At 44.1% G+C, this 26,324-nt stretch overlaps 1 protein-coding gene across 5 annotated transcripts in view; it reads left to right on the forward strand.

The window, feature by feature from the left end:
* sema3fa (sema domain, immunoglobulin domain (Ig), short basic domain, secreted, (semaphorin) 3Fa) overlaps positions 1–26,324 on the forward strand; it is a 65,397-nt gene that overhangs the window by 25,850 nt on the left and 13,223 nt on the right. For 4 of the 5 annotated variants that reach the window (XM_085777387.1, XM_085777386.1, XM_085777389.1 and 1 more), the window contains exons 3-9: positions 14,452–14,612; positions 14,702–14,764; positions 17,576–17,695; positions 19,201–19,290; positions 20,603–20,696; positions 22,348–22,467; positions 24,986–25,125. In XM_085777387.1, coding sequence (XP_085633513.1) covers positions 14,452–14,612; positions 14,702–14,764; positions 17,576–17,695; positions 19,201–19,290; positions 20,603–20,696; positions 22,348–22,467; positions 24,986–25,125 — 788 coding nt within the window. The remainder of the gene's footprint in view (positions 1–14,451; positions 14,613–14,701; positions 14,765–17,575; positions 17,696–19,200; positions 19,291–20,602; positions 20,697–22,347; positions 22,468–24,985; positions 25,126–26,324) is intronic. The other variant, XM_085777390.1, reaches the window with a different exon arrangement.

The raw sequence follows: 26,324 nt of genomic DNA on the forward strand, positions 1-26,324 counted from the left end.
GTAATTTGGTTCTAGAGAAAAAAAAAATTCAACATTTTGGCTAATTCCATATTGTCATAATCCCTATAGTTTTGGGAGTAGGTTCATTAGGCCTACCTTTAATTGTCTGTGCAAGCTGTTTTTAGATCGGCAGGGCAGAAACGTGAGCTCTGCACGGCGTGCGGTACTTTCACCTTTCCTTCATCAAACTCATCAAATGCACAATCCAACAACTCCAAAACGCTCTGGTGGACAGAGTTGTTTTCCAAGTAAATGTAGCCGGAATTACATCCCAGACACGGCTGCTGGGCGGAGTGATTTCAAAAAGTAAGTAGTTATGAGTATTTGCGTCATGTGTTGTAATGTTACATAATTATACATTATTATTTCATAGTGTGGTGAATGTGCAGGTCCCAACTTGTCCACGAAAGTGTTTTGGAGTTGTTGGATTGTGTTTAGTTCATGAGGGAAACATGGTTGCGTTAGCTGAGCAGCTTGCGTCTCTGCGCCGCTGATCTAAAAACAGCTTGCACTGACAATTAAAGGTAATGAACCTACTCTTAAAACTATAGGGATTATGGCAATGATTATGGCAGTTGAATTATCCCTTTAATTGCAATTCATGACTGACTGACCCACAAATCCCCACTGCCATACTTATGTAGAGGTAAGAAACAAAACATTCACCTCAAAAATCAAACCAACAGTACAGGATACTTCAGAGGGGGGAAAAAGGTTTGTGGGATGTTCTATAGAAGGTTATTGCAGTTGGTTTGCAATGAACTTGAGGTCTTATGGTTATGCATGCCTGTCTGAGTCTTTGTGGCGAGGCCTCTACTGGCTGTTAATGGAGCACAAAGGCTGTCAGACAGATGAGCAGGTCCTCACCGCAGGCTCTTACTCCAACACCCCATCTGAGGTCCACGCCACGCTGCTCAGCAACCAGCCGCCCGATTGTTGAGCATTATCTGGTTGTCCCCTGCCTGTCACATGGCATTAGAGCACGAGGCTCGACCCGGGATCTGTGCTGACACGTACCTGGTCGGGGGGTGACCCCGTCTTTGTCTGGCAGCGACGTGGGGGTCAAGTGGGTGGATGCAGCAGCAGTGCACGCCGTATTATGTCGACAGTGCAGAGGCAGATGGAATCCTGGCACTCACCCATTAGTGGCCTGTGGTATGATAACTCCACGGACGCTGGTGACCCCAGAGCTCGACTAACTGCTCCCGTCTGGTCATCTGGGACCGAGGTCAGGTTCTATATGCACATTCTAAACCTTTAATTGACCATCTCTTTCATGTCCGACCCAGAACAATGCAGATGCAGGTCATGTTCCGACCAATGCAGTGCACTTTACGAAGGATACCGCATTTTCCATTAGCACATTTAATCCAAATGCTCCAGCTGAGCACATTAAGTGCAATTCCACCCAAATGTTTTAATGCATGTTTTAAAGTTCTGCTTTAAAAAATAAATGCAAAAGCCCAAAATCCAAATCTCACAAAGCCTCCCTTGGCTGAAGTAAAAACAAACAGACATTTGCCCTATCTCACCAGGTGGCCTGCTAGTTGAGGAGGCCTATACGACTAAACACCAGTTCAGCTTCAACTAGTAACCATTGTTGCTTGTCATCCTGCCTCTGTCATTAGGGTAGCTGACAAAAACACCACATGGTGTTAGGTATAACACAAAGTCATCCATTGAATTTACATAAAACATATTAAGCTGGAGAAGCAGAAATAAAATGCAATGATGTGTCAGAGTTGTTGGATCTTGTCTGAATGTGCAATCTTGTCACATCCTCTTCACTTGCTGATAGAGCCACATCCGAAGGAGCATTTTAATTTGGCAGAAATGTGCTTGAAGCGCACATAACACTTCATCACTGCATCAAGTATCACTGTTGAGTCTCATTAGACATGTCTCCTTCTAAGGTTAAATTTATTTCTAATGGGTGAAGTAAGCGCCTGAGAGTCACAGCGAAATACATCAGCACCCGTCTTCTCCCACCTGTGGCATGCTGGGTGCTAAAGAAAGGGCTGAAGGAATTGACGGAAAAAGGCGTGCGTTATCTCGATGGACTGGTATGCAGACAGCGGGCTATGGTGGATGCTGGCAGGATTAGACAAGTCAAGGAAAAGGAAAGGTGTCAGAGGAAGCTGGGTGAAAAATCAAAATAGTATTAACCAGGCATGGAGAGGAAGATTTCAGATAGAACGGTGGGGGTGCGGGGTGCTGTTTTTGTTTTGCTAGAGCTGCCTTGACAACATCTTTAAATAATCCGTCCAATGTTCTGGATGGTGTGGAAACGCTTAAACAATCTGAGGAGGTTTGATGCAGGACAGGGAAAATGATGAATGATGTGGAGATGAGTGTTTCCTCATCACTCCTCACCGAGCGATAATTCGGTTTTATTTTGTAAATTAGAGGGAGCAGCTCTTTGGTTATCTGAATCTGGCCATCAGCCCCTGCAAATTTTGCAGTCGTCCAAATGAATGGTTCAGTGAAATGACAGAAAGCAAGAAAATGCTCTAGTCTGTTTGATATAAGTGGGTATCACTTGGTGCTTAACTTTATCTTGGAGGATTGAACCATTACACATGAAAGCACAGTAACTTCATTCAATTTCCTGCACATTAAACAGCAACATAAATCAGTTGCAAACCTAAAAGACATGTATTCATGCTATGATCAGAACAATATCATTTTCCAAGTGCCTCCTCTAACATTGTCCCAAACTGTTACCAAATGAAACCGTTTCCTGTTCTGACACGTCTATGGTTAAGGGTTGCCTGGGTCTGCCACAAAAGCTGGTCAGAGAAAAATGATGATTTAGGTTAAAATAACAAGTTACATCTAAGGCACAAACAATCACGGTCATTAAACAGTAGGAAACAGGAAAATGAGCAGCGATCCCTCGTGTCAGAGTCCAATGATTTGTTGAGCCTTCCCTCCACCCCGAGTGGCTCCCTCTGTGGATTTTGAGGTTTCATAATAATGTTAAGCTATGTTTTCCTTCATTCCCAACAGATCAGAGTCATATTTCTAACATGAGATATAGACGTCTTTTTCTCTTGAACATAAACATCTGGCTCCACCATAACTGCTGCATCAGCATTGTACCAGAGTGAAGTAGCTGATGCCCCTCTTCCACCCAGAGAAAGGAGAGTGTCTCCCTCCTGAAGCCGTTACACTCCTCATTTATTTTTTGAATTTGAGCCCAACAGGCCAGATTTGGTCTGTATTTTCCATCCTACTAGCACATGCCTCTTCATGCATCTGTTGCATAAATGTGGTCGAAAATCTCTTCACATCTGCTAGTTGATCCATTAGGAAAAACAAAGAGAAGGCATGTAAACCAATGAAGAGCACTGCTATATAGAACTCATTTATTCCTTAAAGGGGAACTCTGCAAGTCTGGTCGCCTTTCCACTGTGTTGCTAACCCTCCTCTCGGCCATGTGCATTTGTTTTTAACGAAGCCGGTGAGAAAGCAATCCATGGAGCGGTGGATAACGTTATATATTATAAACAATGTTCCCACATGTATGTGTAGTCGTATCGGTCATAAACGACAGATTATGGTTAGGGGGGCGCGTTTTTGTGGCGGTGCCACAGATACAATAGCTGGGACACCGGGTCGGAGGCTCTGATCTTACAAGGTTGGTTTTCAGCCAAGAGACGCTAAGTGGAAGGAGAGCCTCCATTCTCCCTTTAACAAGTTACAAGTCATTTGTTAAACCATTAAAATTACTCCAAAGCTGTTTAATAAAGGTAAAAATGTTGCATAGTTAAGCTAAGAATCATAGCTCCTCTTTAAAATGCAGGTATGTGCTGTCTCCATCTTGCCCACTTTGAGAGGTTCTCTCTCCACACCTGCTCTTAGCAGCTGAGTTCTCTGCATTTTTGTGCATTTCAGACACCATCAATGTGTTTTGTCCTTTGTCCAGTTGATGGTTATGATATGCATTAGAGAGCCTCTTTTGTGTGTTTTTTTCCTTTGCCCCTGCAGCAGCAGCTCAGCCTCTCTGTTCGCTGCTGTGAAGCTCTTTTCGAGTTAAACTCAGAGTTTCCATGGCTCTCTCCCTCCTGCTTTGATAAATGGAAGTTCTTACGTTTGCTGTCAGGCTTCTCCACCCATGGGACTCCTCCCTCCATTCTCACTCCTCCAACACACCATTTGCTGTTGTGGGTTGAAAAATGACCACAGGGAGGAGAGTGGATTCCCAGGGCAAGACTGGAGAGTGGAACACCCAGACCGGGTAGAGGTGGCCGCTGTCCCCAGCAGACCTTGAGTCAACACTTGCTGCTAATGGTCCCTCCAAATTTACCTCCTAATTACCCCCCCTCTTATTGCCCCCAGCTAGCAGCACACTGGCCATGACCTTGATACACAAGGAATGAGAGGGCGCTCTTAAAATGAGCCTTTGTTCAGTTCTGGTTCAAATCACAGAGGAGTGGACCGGCTCGTCGGCCGGAACGATGCAAATTTCAGCGATTCCGATCGAACGGAGGATCAAGAAGAAATCGGTATTTGATCTGATAATCTGATTCCTCTGAAAAAAGCGCTGCGCATCTGGGTGTTTGTTAGCGCAGCTGACAGAGAGGGAGAGTATTTGTTCTGAGTGCGAGGTCGAAGGTCCGGCCAGGGAGCGGAGGGTTTTTCACTCATTCACGCCGGCTCTGTCTCATTATTCAGCCCTTTCCATAATCCCTCTAACCTGTGTTGTCACCGCTGACCGCTGCCGCCGGCCCCAGCGGCTACAACAACAAACACAGCTTCATCATCATTACAGTGGCTTGCAGCATCTGCACGACCCCGATCCCACACACACACACACATACACGCACACATAAACACTTGTGCATACAATGGGCAGCCACAGGCTCAGACAGCGCCTTGGGATAGAACATTCTGTAAACAAAGCAAGGAACCAACCAGTGTTTTTCATGTTCTCCAAAATCCAGAGATTAGTCTGGTGGAGGAAGAGAGTCGGGCAGGTTAGCACGCTGATTTCCTGAAACACAGAGCTGTGTAGTCAAACAGCTCAGTGTTCATATGGATTTCTCATTTTTCATGGCAAGTAATGTTTTTTCTTTTCCTTTGAACTGTAAAGTACGCTTGAGCCGACTGTGTCAATGTTATGCTGCATAAATCTGTCCCCTCGTACTTTTTATGTGTAACTGAGCAGAAAATATATTATAAAAACTCTATGAAAGGCTTTTTTCACTTGTGAACAGGCAACAATAATATTATATTAAACATATTTTACTTTCAGTGTTTCCTCTATTTATCCGTCTCTCCCTGTTCTCTTGGTCTCTTTAACCGACCCAACACAGTATCATCATCATGACCACCCTGCTCTCTCCTGACCCGGCTTGGAGGAGGCCCCCCGCCTTCACTCCCCCAGAGATAATCCTGATTATGCCGAAGTGTGTAAGGGGGCCAGGATGAGCTTTCACCTCAGACCCCTCGTGGCCTTTAACCTTTCACCTGCGGCCCTGCAGGGCTATGGAGGGCAGCTGTCCATGGCGGTGTGTGTGCGTGTGTTTTCATATGATGCATTTCAGGCTTTTCAGGGAGAATGATATAGTTTCTCTTAGTTTCTTGTGGAAAAGGAAGCATAACCATGTATTTTACTTCACCCTTTTTGTGTGAGAGAATAGATGGAGGAGTTGAGTTTACATTTGAGAAAGCAAATCAGAGGCCACGTATGTGTCGCGTTCCTCCGCTCTCTGCATGTAATCCTGCTGTCTTCTCCTCTGATTACCACATGTACAGTATGAGTTAGGTTTGGGGCGTGCAGACCAGAGAAGCTCAAAAATGACCTTCACTGTCATCTGAAGCAGAGATCCTCCTCCGCTCCCCTGTGCTTTAATTAACCTTTCCTGTCATCCGAAACAGCAGAAATAGATTTGTTATAATCTCTCGTTTCCACTCAGGAAGTGAACTCACTTCTTAAATCAATCTTCTCCTGCTCTTGATTTGTGCGCTGGGAGACAGGTGTCTCTGATTTGATGTGAGGATCAGAGGGCTCTACTTTTGTTTCTATGTACACACACACACACACACACACAGACACACAGTGTATCAGTGGCAGACGAGCGTGAAGAGCATCTGAGTGACAGCATCCGGAAGAGGGGAGATAAGACATAATCTGGTGCCAATTATTTCTCCTTGACAGGCGCAGGTAAGCAGCAATCAGTTCCAGTGACATGTGTACTGAGTCAATAGTCCAGGCTCCAGAGATGGAGGGAGGCTGATGATGAGGTGCTGAACGGAGGCAAACACAAAGCTACGACAGGCTGAGCTGATAAGGCTTTACCGCTGCTGTTCATCCTCAATGACCTCCCCGTCCTGATACACTCTCCTTACATTCAGTTTGCACTTGAGATTACTTGTAACTGCTTCCTGTGTGCAGAATCAAAACGTTCTTACAAGGGACTGCGCAGGTTTCTCCACAATGACCCTTAATCCAAAATGGACTGATAACAGTGCAGCCTTCATGTTCAGGCCCATTTACACTGTAAGAGACGTTAACTGAGAATAACATGGAAACATCTGTGGTGTTTAACACACATCCACTGAGCCAATTAGGGACATGGGCGACCAAAGATGGCCTGAAGCAAATTCATGGTGCTGTGAATGTAGCACCAATTTCTCACTGTGACCACTGCTATGACCTACACAAGGAAACATGACCACACACACACACACACACACACACACACACATGTGCAGTACAGTGAGGTAATTAGTCACCTTAAGAGGTGCTAGCAGGTATTTTTCAGTGCTTTCATGCTAAGCTAATCACCTCCTGGCCAGAGAGAAGCATCAATCCTCTCACCCAACTCAGGGCAGAAAGATGAATGTATGTGTTGTCAAATATTATGAACTATCTTTAAAGGGATAGTTCAACATTTTGGCAAATTCGCCTATTGCCACAATCCCTATAGTCATAGGAGTAGGTTCATTACCTTTAATTAAAGGTGCATGTTGTTTTGAGATCCGCGGGGCAGAGACACAATGGAGGTGAACGGTACAGGTCCCCTGTCCCTCATCAAACTCATCAAATGCACAATCCAAAAAACTGTCCCATTGCCATAATCCCTCTAGTTTTAGGAGGAGATTGTGTATTTGATGAGTTTGATGAGGGACAGGGAACCTGTACCATTCACCTCCATTGTGTTAGCTGAGCAGCTCACGTCTCTGCCCCGCTGATCTCAAAACAACATGCACCAATAATTAAAGTTAACGAACCTACTGCTATGACTAGATAGTCTGGGGCCGTTGACTCACTGATTTGGTAAGCAACCGGATCCAGGGCGAGAGAGACAGGCCTTTCTGTCAAATTAAAAAGTTTCACCACATTTTATTAGCTTGGTGCTTTTATTTTAAGGAATATAATTTACAAGAAAGTCCCCGAGCCATTAAGTTAACCTTTTGCTTTTATTGTATTACAAGTTAATGTCTAGTTTATAAGTTTTATGTTGGAGAACACTTTTTTATGGAGTTAACAGACACCAGGCTCTTCTCCTCTCTGAAGAGCCTGGTGACGCGAGGCTAATGACTAGAGGGATTACGGCAATAGGCGAATTTGCCAAAATGTTAAACTATCCTTTTAGGAATGTGCTGAAGGGAACCACAGTCAAACAAAACTATGATACAGTCACATTGTTTCACTTGCTGCTGAGCGCTTTGGATAAATGGTGAATAATCTACTCTTTCTATAGTGCAGACAGTCTCAATATATGTATAATCCTTGACTTTATAGATAAGAATCCTTTTAGGAACGCATCTGTGCATGCATGACTGCAGACAAGCTGCAGCAAGGTGGGGCCACACCTCTATGAGAAAGCCAGCACCACTAGATCAGGGGGGGAATTCAGACAACATGCCGAGGATGCCTGGGCAGGTATGCGGGATTTTCTGCCGCCTGCTTCCTCAATAACCCCCCACCCCCACCCCCCCCTCTTCCTCGCGCCACCGCCCCTCCGCCTCACCTGAAACGGCAGAAGAAAGGGGAGATTTCAGAGGCCGATAACGGCGGGCTCGTCCGGGAGCCGCAGCATCTTTCGTCATCTCCTTACAGGCGCAGAACAGGAGGAGGGAAAGGGGGGTTGGGTCGGGGGGGTCACTCGTGTCCCTTTAAGGCTGACCCAGCAAAAACCTGTGTTACAAAGCCTGGCCAAAGGGCTGCATACCTTGGCTGCAGAACAGAGCGGAGAGTGACCACAGCGCAGAGGGATCACATCAACAGGTGGACCGACTCCAGGCTCAGTTTACCACCAGATGTCATTCACATTCTGGGAGAGCAGTAGGAAGAGATTGGGTTTTATCCAACACAGAAGGTCTTCAACAAACCAAAGACAATTCCTCATGCACACTAGAGAGACAGAGAGAGAGAGAGAAAAAAAGATGATTTAGCTGCCTGTCTGCCTCTGTGTCTGGTACTGATTACCAAGACCTTGCTGGGAAACCGGTTGATACACACCAGACCCTTCTGATCTTGAAAGACACTTGTACCCTATCATTGCCGAAATTTACCAGCTGCTTGTAAATTCAGCCGTTTAACACAATGTCAAGGCGCTTTGTATTGTTTTGTAACATTTTTCTTGGCTTCAGAAGGCACGGGGCAATTAACGGCTGAGCCGCAACACAACACATAGGAATCCTTCTGAGGCAGATGAATTTGTGCTGACAATAGAGCTTATGAGCGCTTTGAGGTGGACTGTTATCATACTTTGCTCCTTATCTCACCACGCCACAGGCATTATTTCAAAGAAAATGTGTTTTTAGCGTGTCCCGTCTCGCAAAAGATGTAATATGTCTCCCAAGTGCAAGATTGCCACTTCATTTTCGCAGATTATAACGGCAAGATGAATGGAGTTAATGTACTGTATAGCTTTGATAGAGTCGTTGTGTTTCAGATGAGGGGACTTGTAATCTCTCATATAGGCTTTAAATGTGTTTTTGGAATGAATCCCATGTGCTGGAGATGTGGAGAGATCCAGGTTGGTGCTCGGACCCTATCTGGCCATTATGTCCTTTACATTATGATCCTACAGTTTTATGTAGCGTATAAGAATGGGGCCGTATATGAAAAGGCACGGTGCTCCACTTATCAGAAATGTGCAGACCTCCATGAGAAGCTTTTTTTTCTTCTCTTTTCTTCTTTTTCAAATAATTTTCATCAAACATTTTTTTTTCTATTATTCGTCCACGGTCTCCTACTGACATTTAGCTTTGGAAAACTTCAGACATGAGCGGTGTGTTTGAAGTGGTCGTTGAATAATTAGAAGTCGCCCAAACCACAATTGGATATAATTTCCAGCCTGTGAATTTTCTGTACAAAGATAATTCTTCCATTTTGAAAGCGTTTCGTGGAGTTTATTTTCATATAATTTAGCAACTGATGGTTCGTTTCACTCGTGTATTTTGTTAACTGCCAATAATTGTTTCATGTGCTAAGACTGAAAATCTCCCATGCTTCTCTTTGCTCCTCATGTCTCATGACCTCAGGAGGCTTTTTCAGGACAAAAAAAAATGGTTTGATTCACAACTGACAGATATTGATCCAATGATCCTGAATAGCAGAGGGAGACTAAGAGAGATAGACGGCTGTCTGACACATGGAGCTGTTAACAGATCATGTGTAATGAACGTATATCTGTAATGCAGTAGGTTATCTGTCTGTCTCGTCCATCTGTCTCTCCTCTATCACTGAACTTTCCTCTGACCTGACCACTGTCGGACTTGTGACAGCCAGTCACCGCCGGCGTGTCCCGCTCAGATGCCCCCCGAGTGTGAATCTGAGTGCGGGGGGTGATAAATGTGGGATGTCAGCTGGTGACTGCCCCTGAATCTCCTGTGTCGTTGGACTGCCGGTCCTCCGTGTGTTGCCAGAGCGGCTAGATGTCTGAGTGTGCAGTTGACAAGCAGACAAGGGTGGAAAACGAGACAGGATGTTTACGGAGAAAGAGCGGAGAGATGTATGGTTTTAAGATGTTCTCTGTTTGCGGCTCCACGGGTTTAGATTCTTAACATGGAGCCGTCTGGAGGGGCTCGTTCTCAGGTTGCTGTCAACACCTGCACCTGTGTCCTGTCTAAAATGTGCTGGCACATCGACCAGAGCTGATGTGGTTACAGTTTACACCGATCCAGCATAACATTATGACCACCTGCCTAATATTGTGTTGGTCCCTTTTGCTGCTAAATACACAACTAACTGCGCTGCACTGTGTGTTGTGACAGCTTTCTATCAGAATGACAGTCTGAGCAACAGTAGCTGGTCTGTTGCCGCTGAGCCTGTGGCCACCTGCCTCACCACTGCTTGGACCACTTCTTTTTTTTTTATCATACTTTTTTTTTATTGTTTCGTTTTAAAGCAATGATAAATCAAATGATAATTACAAGCATTGTGTACATCTAATATCATAACAAAAATTACATGGGCGTAAAAAAGCAAAAGGAGATAAACCAACATAAAATAAATGATAGCAATAACAAAAGATTGACAAATAAATAAAATAAAATGAAAGTGAATAAATGAGTTTTAAAAAATGCACATGCATATAAACATACAAGTAAAAATAATAAACATGAAGAAAATAAAACCTCACAAGATCCATATGGACTATAGAGAATATGAAGCTGACGTCACGCCGCTTTGCATTGTGGGACGTCGGCGCCATCTTTGGGGGAACGCAAACGTAAACAGAGTGGGGAAAACGAGCAAGAAGAAAAAGAGAAAGAAAAAGAGATGAGGAAGACGAACAAAAAGAAAAAAAGAAATGGTGAAGGGGAAGGAAAACGAAGGAGGAATGTATCGTGATAAACTCAAATTAACGAGAAACAACGGTACACAGAAAAACTACAACTTTGTTATTAACGGTGTCGATCCCTACGTTTTGCCGTTAAGGGACTGGATTCAAGACTTTGGGGGACTTTTTTTTGGGAGACGAGCAAGTGTTTACATCCGCGATCCTCCAAAGATGGCGCCCAACGTCCCACAATGCAAAGCGGCGTGACGTAACTTCACATTCTCTATATACATAATGAAAAAATCAGCATTCGATGAGATTTAACAAAGCCATAAAGGAGACAATGTTGAGACAATGTTTTACATCCTTGAACCACTTTAGATAGATCCTGACCACTGCAGACCGGGAACAGCCCACAAGAGCTGCGGCTTTTCACATGAGAAACCCAGTCGTCCTTAGAGAACTGGATCAGATCTTTATGCTAAACATTTTCCTGCTTCTAACACATCAACTTTGAGGACAACATGTTCACTTGCTGCCTCATATATCCCACTACTCCACCCACTAACAGGTGCCATGATGAAGTGGTATTCAGTGGTATTCACGTCACCTGTCAGTGCTCAGAATGTTAGGCCTGATCGGTGTGTAATCAAAACAGGTTTAAATCCTTAAATTTTCAGTCAACAGCAGAATGCCTGGCGCATCTGTTCACAGTGCACTCACACAACCTCACCTTCTTTTAATAAAGACATCACATCAGTCAAACCTAACTACACCCACCACCTGATTTCATGCAAGACGTGGCACAAGTTGTTTCCAGCACACAGCGGGGTGTGGTTAAGTCGGTTACCTTGCTGCAGAGTTGAAAGTGTGCAGCCTGGTGTGTGCAGCTGTTCATCAGCCTCCTCTGCCCCATTTACTGCTCACAATATACCAAACTCATCCACTGTTGCATACAGCTGAAGATACCCACTGTCTTGTTTTTGATGGATTATTGCTGCACAGGAAACGTGGAAATCACCAGTGACAATAAAAGCTACTATTATTATAGAATCCTTATTGCTATAACCACATATAGCATTCAAGCTTGGATGTGATTTGATGGAAATATTGTTATGGATTGATTTTCAAATATGTAAAATTCATATTTCAGTGTCATGATTTTCATTTCAAGTTGCTTGAAATCATTCATTTTGATAGAAGAGAACAAGAAGTTTGTAAGACAATACTCCAGTATGATCATGTTGCCAAAATATGACTCACTTTATATATTTTCCATCCATGAGGGTGGGAAACCAGCATTACAGAATATGTGTCTGGAGGGAAGTTATGAGAATTACACGGGTGACAGTCATGTCTATTCCTGTTTACTACCTTATCCACCCCACTGCGTGCCATGATGCTGCACCGTGACGGCAGCATTTCACAGCTCCTGAAGGAGCTCAGCTCAGCGCATCAGCAGCCGAGGAGCTTTTCTGGAAGAGGATTCGTGTCAGTATTTTCAACATGTCCTCCTGTGCAGGTGGAAAACATCACGCTGCTTTTTATTCTAAGTAAAGTAACAAGTTGTGCTCCCTCCCGGTCAAAGCAAGCTGTCCTAGCCGTTGGAGGGAGTCATTTTCATTATCGGCGACTCTAAGAGTTGGTTAAAGAGAACAGTTGGGGCGTTTGTCTGCTCCCTGTTCAAGTGGAACATGAACATGGTCCCTCTGTCTAGTTTCCTCTGCAAATAGAACAGGCTTAACTTCCTCAAGATCCACTTTCCCAAGCGGAGTTTGAGAGAGAGGCAGTTGGAGAAAGGCAGAGGCCTCCTATCAGATTCTCTAACAGCTCGGGAGGTAATGGAAGGACCGGGAGAAAAAGCTGCTTTCCGTACACCAGATCTCCACTTATCTCCCCTCACACCCCGAGTGTAACTGAAACTCACACACCAGTGATTTGCCCTGAGCAGTATGTGAGCCATTCGAGAGCAGTTTTATTTCACAACAGTTTTACCAGTGATACAGAGGAAAACAATGTGGGAATGTTATGCATGATGTGGGACTAAGCCTGGGAGCGGTCGGCATCTTCTCTGCCGCTGTTGAAATTCACGAGAAGAGATTATAGCGAAGCTTATATCAACTCTTGCACGGCTCGGCAGACTTGGAAAAAAGGTGAACGAGGCTCGGGGTCGGGACTGAACATTATCTGCTTTATGACCTTCTGTAATAGAAGCCATATTATGTAGCTGGAGCTCATGATACTGGTCACAGTCCAGCATAGATGGGTCCAATAAGGAAAAGCAGCGCAGGCCAAAGCTGTTGCCAATAAACTGTAACAACAAATAGATCTTGTGGGAAACATAAATGATCCCAGATTACATTCACTATTAAGATAATGAGGATATTTTAATTTGTATGCTTGATAACAGGGGAAGACCAGGAACATTATTAAAGGGATAGGTGAATTTGGTAAATTGGCCCATTGCCATAATCCCTCTAGTTTTAGGAGTAGGTTCGTTACCTTTAATTGTCGGTGCAAGCTATTTTTAGAATGGCAGAGCAGAGCCACGAGCTGCTCAGAGCTACGCTACGGAGGCTAATGGGATTTCCTAATGGCTTTCCCTCATCCAACTCATCAAATACACAATCCAACAACTCCAAAACGCTCTGGTGGACAAGTTGTGACCTGCACATTCACCACGCTATGAGACAATAATGGAACGTTACGAGAAAGAGTCGTTTTCGAGGTAAATTCATGCAGAACCGCTGATGCGCGTTGCCTTCAGGGGTAGTCTTTCGGCAAGCAGTCTCTGCATTTGCCTCGAAAACAACTTCGTTGGCGGCTCTGCTCCGCCGTTCTAAAAATAGCTTGCACCGACAATTAAAGGTAACGAACCTACTCCTAAAACTATAGGGATTATGGCAATGGGCCAAATTGCCAATATGTTGAACTATCCCTTTAACAAAATACGTCATCCTGCAGTACAGTATTGTGACTGAGCCGAACTTGGTTATGGTTAGGGAAAGACTGTGCTTTTGATAAATCCACAGAAAGTTCATTGATTTGTGTAATTTCACAAATAACTCCATTAACCAGAGCACTTTAGTTGCCTAAACCTAAAATTCTCCTGCCACCTCCACTGCCATTAATAAATGTAGCACAGTTTAATTCATTCAAAAAATACATTACCTCTGAACAGGATCCATCCAGTGATTACATTTAGTTCCAAATGTATTTTCTGGTTGCAGTTGAGCTGTATAAATGTGATTTAGGAGACGGGGTTGGAGTCCCTGTTTGCCTCTTTGGTTTTGTCATAACCAGATTTTGTCTGACCATAACCCCATAATGGCAGGATATCACTGTAACACTGAGAGGAACAAAAGAACAAACAGCTTCTGTAAATTAATTTAAGGGAGTCTGATAGTAGCTTTGTGCATCATTAGCATAATATCAAGCTATCAACATTAGCATACCGCGTGTGTGGGGGGTGGATTAAGATAAATGGTTAAGATAAATGGAGAGATCACCTCTGGTACAGAAAGAATGGAGCAACTTTGGCAAAGCAAAGGGCATCTCATCTCTGTGCCAGAAACGAGCAGCCTACACACATCTCCTGTGACCATGTCTGTGGATTCTGTTTCCCAATTTTACTTCATGTTTTTTTTAACAGTCTTAAAGGCACACAAGCATTTATTTACTGCTGTTTTTCCTTCTTTCTTTTTTCCAGAGTTGAAGTCTACTGGCACAGCTCACCACTTCTCCTTTCTGCTGAACTCCACTGATTACCGTATCCTCCGCATGGACGAGGACCACGACCGCATGTACGTGGGCAGCAAAGACTATATCCTCTCTCTGGATCTGCACGACATCAACAAGGAGCCGCTCATAGTAAGCAACGTCCCACGCAAACAGTAAACTGGATGAGTTCAACACTGGTTTACAGCTAACCAGCCATGTCTGCTCTCCTCCCCCGTCAGATCCACTGGCCTGTTGTCCCCCAGAGAAAGACTGAGTGTGTGCTGTCAGGGAAAGACACCAATGTAAGTACTCAAATATAAAATTATTAGTTTATTTATTATTATTATTAATCACCTGATAGATTTTTAATTGCTAAGAATATTTGTTAATTAAGCAAAAAAGTCTCATTGTGAGTTGATTAGAGTTGGGATTAGGGCAGATGCATGAACTGAACACTTCTCTCGTCTCGAGTCTCGAGTCGTACTGCAATGGGGGTCGCAAAATTTTTGGTTGATTAGACTTTCTTTAGCCTATTATATATATATATATATATATATATATATATATAATTTGTTTCCACATTTATGTTTGAAATAAAAATGGCGATTTGAATAGCTTGTATGTATACTTCATCAACCCATGCAACTGACAGACATTGTTGATATTGGCATTGGTATCAGATTTATAAATGGCAGTGGCACGGCCTCCCTACTCACTGTACCTTGCACATGTTTGAAATAAAAACATGAACCAAGTTTCAAGTTTACTTCAAGATTATACACGGGACCTGTGTATTATTTGAATATCTTAGTATTGAATGCACAATAACAATGTGCGTTTATACATGGCACTAGGCCCAGTTTAATATAAAACACAATTTTGTGCAATATATACTGTATAGTAGGGGGCCCCTGCTCCATCGCTCCGTCAGTCTGGAGGTCCTTGGCCTGGCAAACAATGAAGATCCCTGACCTGGTAAAAAAAAAATATATATATTGCCGTTGAACTGTTGAATATTTTCATTCAAGCCATTCAAGATGCCTGTAATGTGACAGTAAATATTCCACCGTTCGATGCTGCACATTTAAATATCATTTGCTGCTGCGACACCCTTGTGTCAAATCCCCAAGTTGGTGCAGCTCCTTCCAGTGAGTGATGAGCGGTGAAGCTGTGAAGCTCAGCTCTCACTCACTGGCTCTGCCTCCCTGATTGCTGATTGCGTACAGCTGCCGCCAATTAAGCTCCAGCAGCAGCAGCTTGAGCGAGCGCTCGTCGTCGTCGTCGTCGTGGGCTGAAAACACACAGTATTCCACTAGAACCCGCACGTTTTCCACACATCACAGGCATTTGTGTTCATTTATTTGTTATTTAATCTCGTTATCTGTCCGTACGCCGTAATTATTTTTACTCTTTGTTGTCCCCGACGAGCAGACGAAGTGAATTAGCCGCTGCAGACAGAAGCTACAGGCCCCCGTCTGAAGTGTTAATACGATTCAGACGTCGGAGCGCGGCCCCCACCAGAGCTGAGATGGAAACTCATCATTGAAATTCATATAAAAAAAACCAGATCCTTCTCTTTTGATTTTGTTCACACATTTGGACCCCCCCTCTCCACCCTCCTCCTCCTCCTCCTCCTCCTCCTCCTCCTCCTCCTCCTCACCTCTCTTCTCCCTGAAAACACACACACATACAGTACACACTCATCTCATCCACGTTAAGGGTGAGCACTGCCAGAAGTGGTGAGCAGCGTCAGAGTGATGAGGCTCGGGCTAATAACCCTGCTCTCCCCTGCTGCTTCCAGAGCGCTGGCTGCTGTTTATCCAACTGGAATGTTCATTTATGCGTGTTTGGTGACCCGCGCCTCTCACCGCCTCTGGCTACGTCGTATTGGCCCGTGTACGTTCATGTGTGTGTGTGTGTGTTAGAAAGAGAGAGACAGAGGTAAGGTTTGAAATTTCATCACTAAAAATAAGAAATAAAATTGGCCACTGTGAGACACGTTGGCAGTGCGGGTCCAGCTCTTTAGGGAATGACAGATGATGACAATTCAAAAGCAATTCAGAGGGGATGTCGGTTCAGGCAGGAGGTCAAAGGCAATCATCCCCACTGTGCTCTCTGTGGGGGAGCACAACTGTGCGCCAAATAACACACGCAGGCCCACATGCGAAAAACACACACACACTTGCACAAAAACACATCCTCTGAAACCTCTGACTTGTGCATCTGTCGCGTTGCTAAGATCTGCCAAAATCCCCCCATCCTGCACACAATCTTTTTTTATGCTTGGTACATCCTTTCTTTTTTGCCAGCTGTCACTAACAGCCGACATGACGGACAAATCTGAACAGATATCATAAGCCCGTACATTTCTGGAGTTTGGAGTTTTTTTTTTTGATTTAGGTGGATTGAGACCAGGAAGGCGGACAGCTGGTTAGACAAATAGAGATTAGAAAGCTGCAGACCTCGAAAGCACAGTGCTGCTTTCACCAGCAGCACCTCTTTGTCTACGGTCCAAAAAAAAAAGAGAGAGAATTAAGCGTCCTGTCTGCTTTAAATGAACTGCCCACTTGAATAATTAAAATTCTACACAAACCCCATCAGTGTTGAGATTTTCACATCGTCAACGTCTTTGTATTTTTCTTCCACAAAAAAAAAACCCTAATTGGATTTTAAAATCTACAAAAACCAACATTTTCACTCGCAGTTTCTTTTGGTCTAACCAGAATGTTTTTCAGTTGTCAGGTCTGACAGAACACTGAATTGGGTTTAGCCTCAAACGCACTTGACAGCTCAGATGCACTGCTTTTCTTGGTTTTTGCCACACAGTTATATGGTGTTTGGAAACATTTTCCCTCCGACAGTGTGGTCTGAAGTGAAGCCCGGGCCAAGCCGACACACTGAGCCAGAGAACGGAGCTGCCAAACACAAGGCAGCCAACAGTGGAAATGATAGATGTGATGGTTTTTAGCCAGGCAGAGGGGTTATTAACCATCAGTGGGGCATTATGTGTTATGTAACCATTTTTTTCCCATTGCAGTTTCGTGTTTAGTATCTTTTTTTTTTTTAACCTAAATCTCTAATCCTGCTGGGTTTTTTGTTTTGCCCTCCCTCAGGGGGAATGTGGAAACTTCATCCGTCTGATTGAGCCGTGGAACCGGACCCACCTGTATGTGTGTGGGACAGGGGCCTACAACCCCATCTGCACCTACGTGGACCGAGGACGCAGGTCACAGGTAACCAAAGACACAGCCAGCCAGGCAGCCATGGAGACACCGTGACCTTTTTACTCTCCACTTCTTAAAGAACCATATCTGTCAATCAGTCTCGGATCAGAGAGCCTCCTTCTGCTCCTGCTCCTCGGTTTCACGGGCTCTAGCTCCTCTCCTATCATTTTCTGCCTCTTAGTTTTCATCGATTTGCACGGTTTTCACGGTCTGGAGGATTCAAAGAAGAGAAGAAAAAAAAAGCTCACGGCACGTCCTCCCTAGATCTCCATTATTATTGCAAAATTGCCGTCAGTGATGCGCCTAACCGCCTCTTAGATTGCTGCAGCAACAATCTCCTCATGCTGCTGGGAATAACATGTTGACAGTATATCTATAGTAAATGCTCCCTCCTTGTAGACCTCCCTCCCTTCCTCACCTGTTTATACACTCCAGAGCCTGTGGCCTGTCTTTCTGTCTGGCTTAGAGCCTCTGAAAGGCCATCATTACTGATGGAGTCTCTCATCCATCATCAGGCTTGTAGCTCAGCCCTCCCTTCGTCCCTCCCTCTCTCCCTCCCTCCGTCCGTCCGTCCAGCGAGACGGCCACGCAGAGCTGCAGCAGCTGCCGGCACCAGCTACAGTCCACACACACTTACATTCACCAGTCGGCCTGTTTAGTCTCACTGTTCAAATGGAGGGTTCAGATTTCAATGTAAAGGTCAGTCCGTCTCTTGTCATTCAGCTTCTCCCCCCAAGGCCCAAAAGCTATGTTGCTTCACACTGTAAAGATTTTCCCTCAGTAAGAGTAGATGTAAACAGAAACCAGTTGTTCAGAAATTCTTCCGCGTGGTACACAGAGGGCTTCACACATTTCTTTTACTCCTTAGCTGACTCTAAAAGTTTTTTTACCATTTTACTGGAAACAGTTTCTGTTCACTGCCTTTTTTGATGCTGTTTCAGAACCCACACATTTTGGAAAAGCTACAATACTTAGTTCAGGAGCGTGTCTCACTCAGGAATGTTGAAGGTTTCTAAAAAAAAAAAAACATCTGTATTTGAAATGAAACCATGTCAGTGTTCTTCAATATTCCTTTATTTGTTTAAAATTAATTCCATCCTTTTCTTTATTAGCCATTGCATTGCCTTTCTTCTCCTGTCTTTCCTGGAGCTGCATGGTTTATGCATGGAGTTTGCAGCTGTGTTTGCATGACACTGAGTTTAATCTAACATGGCTACTAAATGATGGATGTCACCCACCAGGCTCTGTGGCTCCCTTCACTCCACTTTGACCTTCAGTTTGATGCTTTTCTTCTTCCATTTTTTCTTTTCTTTTTTTTCAGGATTTTTCATCTTCGTCGTGTCTGGTCCTTCTTCTTTATTTTTTTCTCCTATTTTTCCATTTTTCATTTCTTGTTCATTCTCATTTCAAAGGCACCTTCATTTTTTTTTTAAATTTAAATTCACAGTATAACATCGATCTAGAATGGAATGTGGGTAACGCGATGGCGCGCTGTGCCATGTCTCTGTTTTTAGGGGTACCACTACCTACAGGCACCACAGTCTGGAGGGAGAACGAGTCGGGCAGCAGACTACAGCACAACGTCAGAGCCTTTGGAGGCGAAGGTGGGCGGAAGGGAGCTTTGTAAAGGTTTTTAAGTCTGGTGCCCACCTGGAGTACTCTTTCAGTCTCAAGCTGGAGCAGTGATGATTACTTATTGTTTGTTGTTGTTGTTGTTTTGTTTGCATATCTCTCTCTTGTGGCTCCAAAGGAGTCCTGCGAACAGCTGTACTGTCAAAATGTTCACTACGAATGTTTCTGTTGCGTGTGGAACATACTTCCCTCCAGTAGCACTCGACACAAGAGTGCTCTGTGAATGTGCTCTCCTCATGCCAGTGAAAGCCTTTAATGGCTGTAAAGAGTGATGTCATATGCAGGACCGTTGTATAGTTGAGAAAGATGATGATAATTCTAGGGGCCCAGCGCCTAGTAGGGCCCACAAAAAACCCCAGTAGTCTAATCTTTGTATGACTGAATTATTCTGCACGAGACCCTGACTATAATACTCATAGTAATGCTGCATTAGCATCAAAACAAAGTAAATAAAAAATGATAATACATACTGTACGTAGTCTAAGAAAAAAAGTGGAAAAAGTCAGGGGAGAGGGGCCCACTTTAGTATTCTTTCAGGGGGCCCAGAATTCCTAGCAACGGCCCTGGTCATATGAAGACACACATGTTGTTAAACGACAAAAAAAATATATTCCCACATACTGTCAATCAGTATTCGTGACATTTCATATTTTGACATTTGCATCACTACACATATTTTGAGATTCACTGTAAATCTCCTGTTTAAAAAAACACAGCTTTGACATCACTCTGCTTCCTCTTTCATATTTCCTACCTGTCAGGCATCGGCAGCCTGCTTTTTGAAGTACCTGACTAAAACTCGCTGCAGACACAAATACAGTACCCACTACCCAGTGTTGACACAGATGTTCAAGATGTCCTCTTGCGCAGCGGGATAATGAATTCTGGTCCCAGCCACTAATATCAGAAGCATGGTGGATGAGTTTTGGATTGCTCTCAGCATTTTCCTCCACCTCTCCATCTCCCCCGATAACTGGCTTTGTGTGCTTTTTGTTCCCCTCAGCAGATCCAGCAGCGCTGTGAGAGCCTGTTGTTCAGTGCCGGTGCTCACACCTCGTCACTGTTATTTTGTCTCCCAACTGATCACATCATTAGTTTGATGCTTCTGCTGCTGCCGTTTTTTTTTAAAAAATGCTTGTTAAAACACCTACAAGTGCCTTGCGTTGAAAGAATAACACACACAAAAACAAAATTCCTTCAACACAATAAATCTGTTACCAGATGAGAGGGGGAGAAAACACAGGAGTTATTAATAATATTTTCCCTGCTTCTTTTCCATTACAGGAATACATTTTCCGACTTGAACCCGGTAAAGTGGATTCTGGGAAGGGAAAATGTCCTTATGACCCCAAACTCAACAGCGTCTCAGCTTTGATCAGTAAGTCGAAGTTTCTCCTTCCTACAACGTGTTGAGACAACTTTAAATAGTTATCTGTGGGAAACTAAGACGTTACGCAACATGTCTTTGGCTGTAATCAGTTTAGTGTCTGTGCTGCCTCAGAAGGATCCACATTATTGAATTTAAATATATTCTTTCCGTTTTTGACAGTGTCTTTTTAAAGGGAAGCTCATCAGTACTGTCCCAAAGTAATACAGTAAACTCCTCTCATTATGATTGATGGTTTTGAATGCAGCACTCATATTGTGCACTAGGGCAGCAGGTAATAACTTCTTCTGTGTAGTGTTTTCTTGTTATTATTGTTTTGTTTTGTCTTGCCAACACTCAAAATATAAAATAGAGGAAATCAGCTGTAGCCAGGGAAGCTCTGGCATTTCAGTAATGTTGCCTCTTCTTATTCGGTCAGACTGATGTGTGCAGTGGGTGGTCTTTTGTTGTCAGCAGCTTACAGGTGGTCAACACAGGGCTGGTGATCAGTGACCTTCTGCCCTGCATGTGTGCTTGTGAGTGTGTGCGCCTGTGTGTGTGTGTGTGTGTGTGTGTGTGTGTGTGTGTGTGTGTGTGTGTGTGTGTGTGTGAGGGACAGAGCCCCTCTCTCTCTCTCTCTCTCTCATGGCAGCTCAGTTCCAGCTGACCTGAGCAAAAGTGCAATGCCAAGAAAATCTGCTACAGGTTTTTCTTACACAGCTGGCAGAGCAGAGACATACCACACTGACACAACAGAGGAAACTGGAATTTCCCTGGTTTAGGTGTTAGGAGTTGTGTGTGTATGTGTGTGAGTGTGTGTTTTTTTTCACATGGCTATTGCACCCACTTACCTCCTCAAAATGTCACTTTTGTAGACGGCAGGAAATCTTAAGTTTCACCTTTTTTCTCATGCATGGAAAGTGGAGATCAGGAAGTTTCTGTCGGTGCAGATGTTAGCTGTGATATCTTGGCGTCCGACTGTGTTGTCAAGGATTCAAGGATTTTTATTGTCGTTTTCGTTGTGCATGTACATGCACAAGAGGATGACATTTTGTTCCAGATCTAACCAGATACACCTGGCGAAGAAATGCATCGGCTAGTAGAATAGATTTCTTTCTTATTTATTTCGCCTTAATGGTAAAAATTAGTCAAGTAATGATAGATGAAAGATTTCGAAATGTTGTTTCTCAATCAGTGAAACACCATCAACAAAAAAAAATCTGAATAATAAATCTCATAATACTGACAGTCCTGATGGTGATGCTGAGGGGCTGCCCTATAAACCATGATCCAGCTGACATGAGGTTCCAGCTGTCCTTTCAAATTACATTGATTGACCTAATGAGTGTGATTACAGTGTAATTATGAGGTCACTGTTTTTAACCCATATGTGCGATTGCTGACACCACTGAGCCGTACCTGATGGGGGTTTGACGTATGATGTATATCTGTCCTGTCACCACGCAGAGTTAAAACTCTGAGCGGCCGCAGCCACCGTTCGTGCCATCAGGCTGATTTTGATGAAACCAAGAGGGGATGATGCAACGTTTTAAAAACCTTTCAGTCGACAACGTGCTCTGTAATTTGACCTAAAATGGTTTTCATGTGTCATGACTTCACCTCCGCAACACTTATTCCTTTTCCCCCTCCTTGTGACTGACAGATGGAGAGCTGTACGCAGGAGTCTACATCGATTTCATGGGAACAGACTCGGCTATCTTCCGTACGCTGGGGAAGCAGACAGCCATGAGGACCGATCAGTACAACTCCAGATGGTTAAATGGTAATGTCTCAACTTGCAAGCTTGTTCCCCACCCGGCGTTATTTCCCCTTCATGTCACTCACTTATGTCCGTCCAGATCGTTTCGAATTCATCCCTCAGCTCCATCCGATCGTTTGCTTTGATGTCTCAGGAAACATGCACACACATCGCAGCCTCCTCATTATCCAGCAGATCGTCCGTATCGCATGGGTACAGATCCCGGGGGGGACCACGGGGAAATGCCCCCCCCCCTCCCAATTTCTGAAAAACATTGAGTGCCAGCTCCTTACCACACAACCCAGAGTGTGTATAACTCAGTTAATGTGAGAGAGCAGTGTTAACTGTGTGTTTTTATCACGTAGCTCTGTTTACTCTAGCTTCCTGGGTAGACCTTACTAGTTGACTGTTGAGCTTGGGACTGTTTCCATCAACAAAGACAAAAATGCGAGGAAAACTTGATTTTGGAGGGAAAAAATCATAGTAGTTATATTCATATTGATGCTTTTTATCCCCATCCAAAATCATTTAATACATTATTTACACATTTTGAGCATAATAGAGGCCAAAGTCGGGGTTAGAAGAACTGCCCCCATTACTTTGCTGTTTAACTGCAGTGTAGCGCAGCTAGCAGGAGGAGAGCTAGGACCGGTCTGGACATATTTTTCTCTGATTTTTTCCTGTGGTCGCACTCGGGGACCTAGAGCTGTAGAGTGTTACTCAGAAAACGACCGGAATTCTCCTTTAATAAGCAGTGATACGCGCTGTTGGCTGTTTAGGACAAATAAACAAGAAAGATGAGCATAATAAATGATTCCCTGTGCAGTACCTTTTGAATGAAAGTTGTGATTTATGGTGGCATGGTATGAGTTGCATACAGGCAAAAAGAAAAAAAAATTGTGTCCCCCCCCCCAATCCTGACATCGGATCTGCACCCCTGCCGTATCGCTCCTCGGTGTCTTCTAGGAATGAGATTGTTGATCTTTCCAGTCTGCTCCGCATGACCCACTGATCATTTGACTGAAAGCATAAAATGCACTGCGCTAATTGCTGATTGCATGCCCGCAGAGTCTGAAAGCAAGGTCAGTAGTTTAGTAGCAGGGGGAAATTACTGAATGTCAATAATGACTCAGAGTAGCCGCTGCTCTCCAATGAACCATGATTGTCACAGCACTATAAATGCTCGTCAGGAGCTTTCGGTTGATGTTGCCAAATCAATCACCCCCCACACTCACACTCGCCCCCACCTCCCCGGTGTTGCTGGCTCCCAGATTTTTCCTCTGACCCTGTTGTCCTGACAACAGTCCCCTGGTAGTGGTACACAGAATCGGGACACCTGAGTCCTGCTAATCAGCCATGTGGAATCTCTCGGATATCTCCCCCTCCCCCCATGACACGGCTCCTGGTTAGCCTCCCTCTCAGTCCTCCTCCTCCTTCTTCCCATTTTGGTTTGTCCCCATTTGGGACCCTGATTGGTGGCAGTGGGGAGGGGCACCGCTGTGTGGCGTGTCCGGCGGTGACCCAGTAAGTCAGCCAGTGAGAGCTCAGTGTGATGTCGTATCGAACGTTGTCACTAGGAAGAACTTAAAGGGACTGTTCATTCACAGTGGACAATCAGAGTTCAGTCCTAGGCTCCAGGCTACCAGCCTCTTTGTCACAGTTTGTATAAAACGTCTGCAGCTGAATACAAATCTTAATCCTCCAGACGGGCAGACTTGAGTCATCACTGTGTCACAGTCGTCACATGGCAGGTTTTGTGAGATCATTAATCCCCCAAGAGGCAAAGGTATCGATGTTTCCATCAGTGTGACTTCCCACAGCTACAGTATGGAACTCATCTCAGAGTTTTTTTATTCAGGATCTATTTGATCAAGGGGAGTTAAAGGACATCCCTGATGTTCATACTGACCACAAAGAGATCCCTTACTTAAATCCTCATTTTATCTAAAGAAATACATAAAGATTAGCTAAAGATTAAGTACCTTTTGTTAATATTCCTCCAGTGCAGCTCAACAAAGTCCTCTGTCCAGAGACACAAAGGAAAGAGATCAAACTAAACAGAGTTTGGAAGATATCCATTTGATTTTCTTATTCCAGACTGCTAAAGCCACACGTCTGAACCTCAGATCTTCACAGCCAGTAGGCTATCGACAGGTAGAAGTGGGAATCTTTTAAGTAAAGAATAAAAAAGGATGAAGGTCAATATGCACAGGCCATTAACTCTCATATTATTATATTTCTTTAACTTTTAATGTTTTTTTCCTGGATGGGAATGGATATTATTCCTTCCTTCAGCACAGTCAGATCTATATTGCTATAAATTGTAGTTAATATTTTAACTGGAACCTGTGCTCCAAGCAGATGCAGTAGAAGTCTGCTGGAGGCCCCTTACAGACTTGATGAATCGTAGATCTGAAAGAGCTCTCAGCACTCACGGATGTCCTTAGTGTGGTGAAGTCTGGACATTTGGATGCAGCCCTTGTGCAAAGCCACATGTGCTGTATGGCTAAATGCTCTCTCCATCTTTCTCTCCTTTCTTCAGATCCCACATTCGTCCATGCACACCTCATCCCAGACAGTGCTGAGAAGAATGATGACAAGCTCTACTTTTTCTTCCGCGAGAAAGCCTCCGAGATGGGCCAGAGTCCCATGACCCAGTCCAGGATAGGGCGGATCTGCCTGGTGAGTTATCGCAACCAGTCAGCAAACCTCATGTTGATCATCCCGCTGTGAAAGGTTTATATCTCTCCATAATGGTCGGTACCGCCTGTTTCTTCATCTCTCATACAAGCAGAGAGAAAGTCCCCCATGATCACCAGTAATTGCTAAGAAGGAAAAAGACACACACCAACTACCAGTTAGCAAACAAAAAAAAATCTTTGCTGTTTGCCTCAACAGCTAGCTTTGGGAAGCATTCTGTTATTTTTGTTCCTCTGGATGAAATGTTTGAGCGGCACAGTTTACTTTAGTCCACGTCTGTATACATGCACTGACATCCATACAAAGCCTGAGCGGTGATGTATTACTGTGGCCCGGAGTGCTGTTTTTCACCGAAGACAGCCAAATAATGACACTGTGTCTAAAACTTTGAAATCGTCTCTACATGGACTTCAGAAAACTGTCTCTCAAGACGCTCCTGTGTTTGCAAGATGTGTCCCTGAAGTATGTCATTTACAAGAAATATATGCTATTAAACAAAGTTAAGAGGCTTCAGTCATGCTAGTAGCTCTCTGAGGCTGTATTTAGGCACAGCTGTGCTTTGAGTTAAATGCTTACACCAGCATGCCAACATGCATATAATGGCCAGTGCTAGTGAGCTGAGCCTGTTAGTACTATGCTAACATGTACAAACTTGCTTTAAAGGGATAGTTCAACATTTTTGGCAAATTGGGCCATTGCCATAATCCCTATAGTTGTAGGAGTTGGTTCGTTACCTTTAACTGTTGGTGCAAGCTGTTTTTAGAACGGCGGAGCAGAGCCACGAGCTGCTCAGAGCTACGCTACAGAGGGTCATGGGATTTCTTGGTTTCCCCTCATCAAACTCATGAAGTAGAAAAGTCGCGCACATCCAATAAAAAGGTGCTGGCCTCAAAAATGAAAAATTAATGTACATAAAGAAAAAGGAGAGCAGCACGCTTGAAACGTTACTACTGATATTGTTGGATGTGCTAAATAAAAGCACGTAAAGGGAGCTTGAGTGTGTGGTCTCCTCTTTTCCTCATCAAATACACAATCCAACAACTCCAAAACGCTCTCATGCACAAGTTGTGACCTGCACATTCACCAAGTTGTGAGATAATAATGGAACATTACGAGACAGAGTTGTTTTCGAGGCAAATGCAGAGACTACTTGCTTAAAAACTGCCCCCGACGGAATTGTT

This window comes from Trachurus japonicus, chromosome 5 (genome assembly GCF_045865225.1).
Source record: "Trachurus japonicus isolate A0001 chromosome 5, Traja_1.0".
Lineage (NCBI taxonomy): Eukaryota > Metazoa > Chordata > Actinopteri > Carangiformes > Carangidae > Trachurus > Trachurus japonicus.